Source organism: Papaver somniferum, chromosome 7 (assembly GCF_003573695.1).
Source record: "Papaver somniferum cultivar HN1 chromosome 7, ASM357369v1, whole genome shotgun sequence".
Classification (NCBI taxonomy): Eukaryota; Viridiplantae; Streptophyta; class Magnoliopsida; order Ranunculales; family Papaveraceae; genus Papaver; species Papaver somniferum.
Genome location: NC_039364.1, coordinates 69,750,832 through 69,761,173, shown reverse-complemented (window position 1 = coordinate 69,761,173; position 10,342 = coordinate 69,750,832). Strand labels below are relative to the sequence as shown.

Genomic DNA, 10,342 nt, shown 5'->3' with positions numbered 1-10,342 from the left:
GGTTCTACCAAGACTCCCAACAAAATCTAGCATCGGTTCCACCATGTATCCCAATATAGGTAAGGATCGGTTCTACCAAGACTCCCAACAAAAGCTAGGATCGGTTCTACCATGTATCCCAATATAGGTAACGGTTCTACCAAGACTCTCAAAAGTTAAGAACGTTCCTACCCGTGTATCCTAAACTAGGTAAAGATTGGTTCTACCATAACTCTCAACATAAGTCAAGATCAGTTCTGCCAAAGTTCTTACCTAGGCTTGAATTGGTCATCTAATCGATCTTCAATGAAACCCGGACCAAAACGTATAATGATTTTTTTTCGATTACAAAACAAGTTTCCTATATGTACTTCCTTTAAACATATGTAATAAAATATAGTTTCCTATGATGAAATCACACATATATCCAATACACAATCAAGCAACAAGTTATATGGATTATGTCGATGTCACATTTACGAAGTTCAAAAGATAAACGTTATACTTCGTAATCAAATATTATTCCTTGACACTTTGATCATAATAAAATGACCAAGTCTAATACTAGAGTATTAAATATAACCTCGCATGTTATGTTTTTAATCTTAAACGACTCGAAAGCAACGATATGAATGGAAACAAGTCAAGTCAGTATCATTAACTTCAAGTGGAAGGATGATGTCTTCACCGTAGTCGATATGTCTTCACAATCTTCAGGTCGTCAGAGTAATAATTGTATGTCTCAACACTCCTAAAATTTCTAGTCTAACCTAAACAAAGTCGACTCTATTACATTTAATCAAGCGACTCTAAATGAATTTTGATACTAAAATATGACAACCAAATTTGACATACCAACGTTTAGTGGGTTCAACCAAGCAATGCTCTAACAGCCCGAACTGCCGAATTTCAGTGATACCGGATTATCTCCAGTACCAAATAGGTGGACAAGTATTAGTGGTACGTACAGGTCCTGATTTTACAATAATATTCTTCAACAGAAAATTAACAAGGACATAAAGAGCTTAGTAAATCGTCACCAAGAGATACCCTCGGACACGACACCCATTGTGCCTCTATTGCATCTTGATCTGCGGTTAACAATGTTGGGTCCTATAAAAGAAACCAAATGTACAGGCAGACAAACTTAAGTTCAATATACAGGTGAAAGAGTTGGAACTTATGAACAAAGTTAAAGCAAGAAAGTAAATGTTCACCGCTTAGTTATAATTCATAAAAAAACAACATCCTAGAGTCATACATTTACACACACCAAAAGGGCAACAGAAGTGCATAATCTAATGTGAAATCTGGGTGGCGTAACACCATTTGCTTATACATACAAAAAAGAAAAAGAAAAAACAACAAAATTCCCATCTCCATATGTGATATGCAATTTGACGCAGAAACGATAGCTCCATTAGAGTTCTCGGCGCATAATTGATCAACTTTATTTCTCTCACAGTTACGGTAGTCATGGCCTCTTAGTGTGCAATATCTGCACATTCTCGGTTTCTTTCTTTCTCCATAAATTTCCATACCACTCTCTAACGAGAATCACTTGTTGCATTTTTATTTCCCGTACCAGGGTTTCTGCCTTTTGTTTGTAAGATGCGTGGATCACCCATAATCATATTAGGACGGGTAGCATCAAACGAAATTGCCTTAGTTATTTTTGCAACAACGGTGCATGATGAACCGGTAAAAAATAATTCATCGTTAACATCTGATTCCCCTCTATATATTTTCCATGTTCTTTACCAAGCTCAAGTATGTCAATTTGCTTAACTTTTTCCATTGGTTGATTGTGAAAATCCATTGCCACAACATACGCCTTTTCTGATTTACCCAACATGTAGGCTAGTTCAGTGGATACTCGGCAATAATGACTGATCCACATGGCTTCAATCCCAGTTTTATCATCTTTCATGACTAACTGATTGGAACCCAAACCCGCACATTTTCTTGCATACTTAGTCCACCTTTCTATTATAAAACATTGAGGAATCTCTGTCATATAGCGACGACGAACTAAGATATGGTGTAAATGTTTACAGGGTATTGCAAGAAACTAAAATTTTTGGCAGCCACATGAACCTTTTTGAGTTACCACATTAATCTTTACTGAAAATACTTTCACTGTTTTTTCATCTATTAACGAATACACAATGTATGTGTGTTCGTCACCGACGGTCTCAAGTATTTTTGATTGACATATTAAAGAAGCATTAAATTCCCCTTGCACAATATTAAAGATAACTCTACTGTATACTTTAGAGGCATGCCTTACCAAAAAATCTTGAGAAACATATACACACTTTAGATGGTTCTATTTAGGTTGCTATCTGGGTATTTTTTTTTTTTTTTTTTGGTTATGGTGGTGAAACAAGTCACAACCACCATAGATCAGTACAATTGGTTGAGTTTTTAAGTATAGCTAAACGTCAGTGATACAACATGCTACATATAGTAAGTATCCAAAGTTTAGACTTTAGACTTTTCACTAGGGGTGCAGATACCTACCCATATCCACCAATCCTACCCTACCCATCAGTGTTTTAACCGTATCCTATCCTACCCATTATTTTGCGGGTAGGGTAACGGGTAAAGATTTTCTTAACCGCCGTTAGATGAGTAGGATGACGGGTAAAGCTCGAAATTATCCTACCCTACCCGCCTACCCGCCTATTTATCTAATAGCCGTTAGTAGCCGTTGATCTTTCTATTATTGATCATCTTTGCCGTTGGTTTTTTATTAATCAACTCAACCTAAAAACTAAATTCATTTTCGTTTCATCTCTTCGTACTTCTCCTCTCTAACGAAGGGCCAGTACTGTTGCATCTCCGCCACCTCCACCTCCACCATCTTCTCAACTTGAGGTCAGAGAAAGTAAGAAGCGGAAGAGGATATCTTGGGTATGGGGACATTTTACGACGAGTTTTGATGAAGATGGTATTAAATGGGGGAAGTGTAACCATTGTGAAGGCATGATGCTTTTGTTTGTTCATTTTTCCCTAGTTAGATTGGCAGTACCATTGGGTACATATTTAGATAGGATGGCTCTTATTTGTTGTGTTGTTGCAAGATTTCATTTTTGTTTTTTGGGAAGCATTTTTTGTATACACAGTCAAGGTAGTAACTAGTAACCAAAAAATCCAGAATATAGAAAACTAAAAAAGAAAAAAAAAAGAAAAAAAGAAAAAAAAACGGTTATACCCGCCATCCTATCCTACCCAACCCGCCAATTAATGGGTCGGGTAGGACCTTATCCGTTTAGTGGCGGGTAGGGTGGCGGGTAAAAAAAAATTTACCCGCCAGTCAGCGGGTAGGGTGGCGAAATAGGCCCTATCCCACCCACCCTACCCGTTGTGCAGCCCTACTTTTTACTAATCTTGGAATCAACCTGAGAGTAAACTCTATTGGGTGGATTTTTATTTCCAACGATGTTGTGGGAAAAAGAACTGTCGCTATAGATTTTTTTTTTTGAGATATAACTTTAAGATGATTTTAATATGACTGACCACTTAATCGAGCAAACAAAATATTAGTTCTTCTCCATAATAAGGTGTACGAAAAAAATGGACATCAATATGGAGGATTGTTATTCATTACTGCAAAAGAATTTAATGGGTCACCGCTGGAACTTAAGGACCCGACTAATTTGACCCGACTAACAAAACTTCGATAAAATTATGGGCTTAACTTGCGGGCCAAGGCCCGAGTAAACTTATAGATTTATATTATCAATTTAAGCTAGATAATAATATTATTGAACGCATGGCCTCGACTACTATTGTTCGACTAATTAAACACGCTAGTATGACCCAACTAACTAACACGTATATGACACGACTAATTAAATACCGGGACTGTTCCTAATGATCGTGGCCTACTATAACCCAATTAACTAAACATGGACTTGACCATCAGACTGACTAAAATTTTTTGGGAGGATACTGGCCGACCAAAAAACAATAAACAAAATGAGAAATTAGGCTAAGACCAAAAAAATACATTATTCTTGTTTTCAGGTCCAAGATATTTTTCAGTTTTCGTGACACTCAAAATTATCCAAAATTATTAAAAATCGTTACATAACTCGTATGTGTCCTATTTTTGTAGAGGTATATTTGGTAAGAAAACTTAAATATAACATATCTAAAAAACCGCGCCTTCGAATTTTACAAATTTTATCTCGTTGGAAAGCTTTTAAAGAGATCTGTACAACAAGTACAAATAACATTATCAAATTTTTGTTTTTCACGAAAAAATCGGAGGTGATCATCATTTTAGGAAAAACCTTCGAAAATTGACTACATATTCGTTATGCAACCTCCAAAAAAGATGCATAACACAATACGCATACACCACAAAAGATGCATAACACGTTATGCAACCATATTTTTGTTCATGCATCTATTATTTTGGTTATGCAGCCACTAAAACGCTATATATGCCTGAATCCAACATAAAAAACAAATGCATAACGAATTATGCAACCATTTTCTCGACTTCATAACAAGTTATGTAGCCATTGTTTTGGTTGATTTTAGTGTGCACAGAAAAAATTGATGCATAATACATTATGCAGCCATATTTTCGGATGCATATCAGGTTATGCATCCATTTTCTCGATGCATAAAAGATTATGCAACAATTTTCATTTTCACAGCTACTAAAAAAGATGCCGGATAATGCGTTATGCATCCATTTTCTCGACTGCATAACAGGTTATGTAAACATAACATCATCATCTTCGTTCTTCTTCGTTTTCTTTCCCTTGAACTCCTCTTGGCATAACAGACATCTTCATGTTACTGACCGTCTTCCCTGTAACTCAAATCACAAATTCAAAACACCACATATACATCCATACACCCACCACGACCATTACCTTTCTTCGAACCTAACTTTAATTTCTCATAAACCCTAGTTCTCCAAATCATAATTACAGTATCAAACAAATAGAGTTTGTTCTCAATAACCTCGGGAAAACCAAATCGAAACGTTACGAAATCATGATAACTTCACACAAAAAAGATGGAATTAGACCTAGAAAACCATTGAATCAACTCTACTCATTGAAAATTGAAATAAGATTGCAGATTTATAACCTAAAAATGGAATCACTTTGAATTTTCTTCCAAAAATCTTATCAATTAATGGCAAAAACATGATTATCCTCGATTAATTTCACCATGTTCTCTCGGGAAAAAAAATCATAAGAAAGAGAAGACGAAGGAAAAAGGAAGTCACAAAGAAAAAAAAACCGAGAAAGAAGAAGCGAAGAAATAATTTTAGAAAATATGGGTGCACGGGAAATTTTAATCCAAAACATGGGTGATTGCGTGAAGTTTTCCGCCCGTGGATTTCAGGGTGAAAAAAATCTGAAAAATGGGTCTAGTATTAGGTTTCCCGGCCAAAACAAAACTCGGAAAAGGTTTGAGCCCCGGCCAGGGTGATTATTGAAAGGCAAATTTACCACACATTAGGACAACGCTTAACCAAATTCTAGACAGTAGAATCCTAGAGGAGCTCTTCAAGGAAAAGGAAAAAAGAAAAAGAAAAACTGCCCAAAAAAACCAGCTTTCTTTTGTTTTCCTTTTCTTCACAAACCCCCACCTTTTTTAACTTCCACCTTGGTGCTCCACTTTCTCTCTCGCTGTCTACCTGAGATTAACGGATTCAACCAATCCCTCGTTTGCATTCTCCCAGTCGTTTCTCTCTTTTTACACCATGAGTCTCTTTGGTTTAGGCAGGTAATTAAATATATTATCTTTCTGAATCAAAATCTTGTGTGAAAAACGATATGATTAAGATCTGTTAATTGATTTGGTGTTTAGGGTGTTCGCTGATTTGAATCTTTGTATAGCTATTTTTTTTCATCTATAAATTCTGATCGGGGGTTTTGTTTTATCTGATCGGAATATGTAGCTGTAATTGATGTCACACTCTAGTTTTGCACGATCGACTTAATTGTTTGGTATTCAATTAATTAGGAGTATTTTATTTAATACTTCACTGGTATAATAGATTTATGCATTATAATTACTCACTTATGATGTTTATTGTGGTTGTTGTACACAGCTTATATATGTAAATTTGGTAGGATTTTGAGTAAAAACACTGTGAACTTATACATGGTCATGTCCGTTGGTGGTAGACACTTCTACGGAGTTGTAAAAAAATGGATCGTAAGAACCCAAGATGCTAAAATTGCCTGTTTCTTCGAATCCGTACTTTTTGAAGCTTATTACTTATGTTTAGCTGTATCTTTTATTATTGAAATAAAAATGATACAATTAGATGGAATCGCCATTTGATGTTTTAAGTGAGAAATTTTCAAAGGGAGGGTTGCATAATGATTCTGAATATCTTACCTAAGAGTGGTGAATTCGTGAGAAAATTTGTATTTTAATTGCAGGATTTGATCTCTGATATGTCGTTTTTGGCTCCATCAATTAGGCTTATATATATTGATGTGTAAACAGGAATCAGAGGACATTTCGCCCGAAAAAGAGTGCACCTTCAGGGAGTAAGGTACAATCTATAATTCATTGACGCGTTCCTTTCTTTCTATTGTCTAGCTGATGTGGTTCATATGTGTTCTGATCACATAGATTTTTGATTTCCTAACTGGACTTTTCTTATGTTTTAGGAGTACATGGTTTGGTAATGTTTTGTTTGTTAAATTATCATTGGAAATGCTTTATTTCAGTTAAATTCTCATTCTTATCATGCCACCTTTAGTACTACTGCTGTGCTGATCACTGACATAAAATAGGGTCTTAGAACTACATTTTTCCTCTGTTCCCTATAGTTTTTTTTTTTGGTGTGTGTTCCTCGGAAATCTTGTCACCCTACAAGAAATATAGGATCTTTAGGTTTTTTGTTTTTTGAAGAAGAGGCTTTAGCAATTTATAATGATTGGTAAATTGGTTAACAGTGTATGTGGGAGAGCCTCTGTCATGGTGAAAAAAGATGACTTGTTTTGCATTATTGTTACAGATAGTATATTAACAATAATATCATACATGAAACTTAATGAAACCTGAGGTCTGCTTTTTGAGCTAGCATATAATTATTTTTCGTACAAAAATAAGGGTATCTATAGGATTATCTATCTTGATGTTTTGAGTGATATTATAATTTGACAGCGACACAGAAATCATCATTGCAGCATCTTTCAAGCGTCCTTATCACCTTGTATATAGCATTGTAGAGCATAACTTATGTTTGTTGGAGCTTATTTTCACTTGAAATTTGATCCTCTGCAGGGTGCACAACTAAGAAAGCACATCGATGCCACCTTGGGTAGTGGGAATCTGAGGGAAGCCGTACGACTTCCTCCAGGAGAGGATGCAAATGAATGGCTCGCAGTAAACAGTAATATTCTCCTCGATGGGAACTACTAAATTCTTACCTTAGGTGTGATGTTATATGCCCTCGAGTCAATGCACTTGGATGATTCCTCGTGCAACAGTAGCTCCAGAGGCCACCCCTCTGCAAGGCCATCCTTCACGTGGCGTATCTTAACTCTTTGAAGTTGTTCTGTTTGTTGGAAAGCTAACCCCTGCGAGCATTAAATCCTTTTGTTTAAAATTATGCACAAGGAATGCATCATTCTTTTCTTCCCAATGTTTGTTGCAAAGCATTATATAATTAAAATCTTAGCTGAAGCATGATTGTTGATTCATTTTTCAGCTGTGGATTTCTTCAACCAGGTGAATCTGCTCTATGGTACCCTCACTGAGTTCTGTACACCTGAGAATTGTCCTACGATGACTGCAGGCCCCAAGTATGGCTTACTGCACTGATATCGAATTTAAGTTATATAAGAGGTGCATAGAGTTTAGGATAGAGAAACAAGTGCCTTATGAGCTCCCCCTAATAAGTTTGACAACGTCTTACATTTTCCTGAATTTCCTTTTGTCAATTGTGTGTTCTTGCTCTGATTGTGATTGCTTTTAATGATAATTTGTGTTCGTGAACTTCGCATTCCTGACCTTGTGGAAATGGAATTTTACAGGTACGAGTATAGATGGGCAGATGGTATACAAGTAAAGAAGCCTATTGAAGTATCTGCTCCGAAGTATGTTGAGTACTTAATGGACTGGATTGAAGCTCAGCTTGATGACGAATCCATATTTCCTCAAAAGCTTGGTACGTTTAGTTTCAGTTTAAAAGAATTACCCCATTAATTTTTTGGGACCTAACAGAATCCTATGGAATACCCAGTGCGATCAAAACTTACTTGGGATATCTTTAGCCTACTGATCATTTTGTTTGGGGTCTCATATTGGCTTGCTCACTCTTGATTTTTTAGGAATACCGTTTCCTCCCAATTTTAGAGAGGTTGTAAAGACGATATTCAAGCGTCTGTTCCGTGTGTATGCCCACATATATCATTCACATTTTCAGAAGATTGTGAGTCTTAAAGAGGAGGCTCATCTCAATACTTGCTTCAAGCATTTCATCCTGTTTACATGTGTAAGATCTCTTTACCTACTTCCTAATACCTTCCTTTATTGTATTCGACGTACCAATTTAAAATTTTGATTGGCATCCAATTGAGATTTTGAGCTCTTCTAGATTTGTTAAATATATCTCCACATCCTCATGGCTTCTGAATGATGCATTTCTTTTGGTCAATACAGGAATTTGGATTAATCGACAAGAAGGAGCTAGCTCCACTCCAGGAGCTTATAGAATCCATTATTGTTCCTTATTAAGCTGATATTGAAATATGTTATACTATAAAACTTAACTGTGATTTGGATGATATTGAATGATAAAAGTACTTACTGTCGTTACTAGTCTCTTGCAGTAAATTTATTCCTATTATGTCCCACTAAAATATGCTACAAGATTGTCAAATCACCAGTTTGAAGCCTCCATTGGACTTGCCCTTGAGCAGTCCAGGTTTGATATTGGGTTTGCATAATATTTTTTTTTTCTGAATTGTAAACATTGCTTAAAATAGTGGACTTGTTGCTAAAGTGTTGACATGTGTTGGAGACTTTGAAACCTCGTTGTCTTTGCTATAGAGTCCGTCGCTGTGTTATGTTTCATGTTTATACATTTTACATTGAATCCTCGTTGGCCATCTCTTTGGGGACATCGGATAAAATTTGAAGACTTTCTTAATCTGGGTTTTGATGGCCACTTAATGCAATGCAAGATTCCTGTACCTCAGCCATCTAAAATGGATACAATTTCTGGTAGCCTTCATGGAGTACGGTCAATTCCCATATGGCAAAACAGATAAATGAATATCGAAATATACTACTCCCTTCGTCCCAAATTAGATTAGCTATTTGTATTTTGCACAATTCTTAAGGCAAGGAGAAAAGAGGAGTATGTTTAAGCATTTTTTTTACAACTAGCTGTAGTTTGCACAATTCTTAAGGCAGGGATACGAAACACCTTTATGTCAGGAATGGCCCACGTGCTTGTTATACTGGTCCATATAAAGTTATGATCTCATTTTCGCAACTCACGAGTCTAATATTTTGTGGTACATACCATGATAAATATAAGAGCACAGAAACAAGGTGGAGGCTCTGAACAACTCGCTAGAGAATCACACATTTTATTTTATTTTTGAAGAGAGGTTAAATTTCATTCATCATGAAATGAAAAGAAAAAAGAATACAAGATGGAGAACGCCGAAGCGAGACAAGATGGAAGGCAAAAGCCTAACCACAGACAACTAAAAAGAAAACAAATGGAGTGTATAACTCCTAAACCAAAGCAACTGCAACAGGCTATTGCAGACAGTGCAAGATACTTATGCTAAGCCAAAAACAACAAATGCAGTGTAAAACTCCTAAACCAAAAACAACAACAACATGCTATTGTAGACGGTGTAAGATAATTTCTTATATGATAGTTATCTCTATTGGGCCTATGTGAGAATCTGGTTATATTTAAGATATTGCTAAATATCTAATCCATGGTTTATATAAGGAGTTAGTATCCTATTTATGCTCTTCCTTGATAGACGGTCGAGATCTAAAGTCCTATTACTAAAATCCTAGGAACTTGGTCCTCTCTCTACCAATAAAAGAGACACAATAATCATCAATGTTGTGTCTAAGGAATTACTCATTACGACCAAGGTGAAGAGAGAGAAACCATGACCTCCACAAGGTATTACCGCTGCTCCAAGTTGATGGATCACGGACTAAGGATTAACACTATAAGGTATTTCTCATAAACTCTATTAGCATATTATTGTGTGATTATCATGAAGTTCAAGATCCTAAATTACGTATCTATAAAATTAAATCTTATAGTTGGCATCTAGAGCTAGTGTTTAGAACTCATGATCGTCCGTTGATAAAATGCAATAACATGTTA

The 10,342-nt window shown here is 35.9% G+C and overlaps 1 protein-coding gene across 1 annotated transcript; it reads left to right on the top strand.

Moving 5' to 3' along the window:
• Positions 1–5,551: 5,551 nt before the first annotated feature.
• Positions 5,552–8,988, top strand: LOC113297569 (MOB kinase activator-like 1A). The gene is made up of 7 exons (XM_026546077.1): positions 5,552–5,739; positions 6,472–6,520; positions 7,258–7,366; positions 7,685–7,778; positions 8,010–8,143; positions 8,307–8,470; positions 8,638–8,988. Exons 1-7 carry the CDS (start codon positions 5,717–5,719, stop codon positions 8,710–8,712), a joined length of 648 nt encoding a protein of 215 aa, XP_026401862.1. The 5' UTR covers positions 5,552–5,716; the 3' UTR covers positions 8,713–8,988.
• The last annotated feature ends 1,354 nt before the right edge of the window (positions 8,989–10,342 follow it).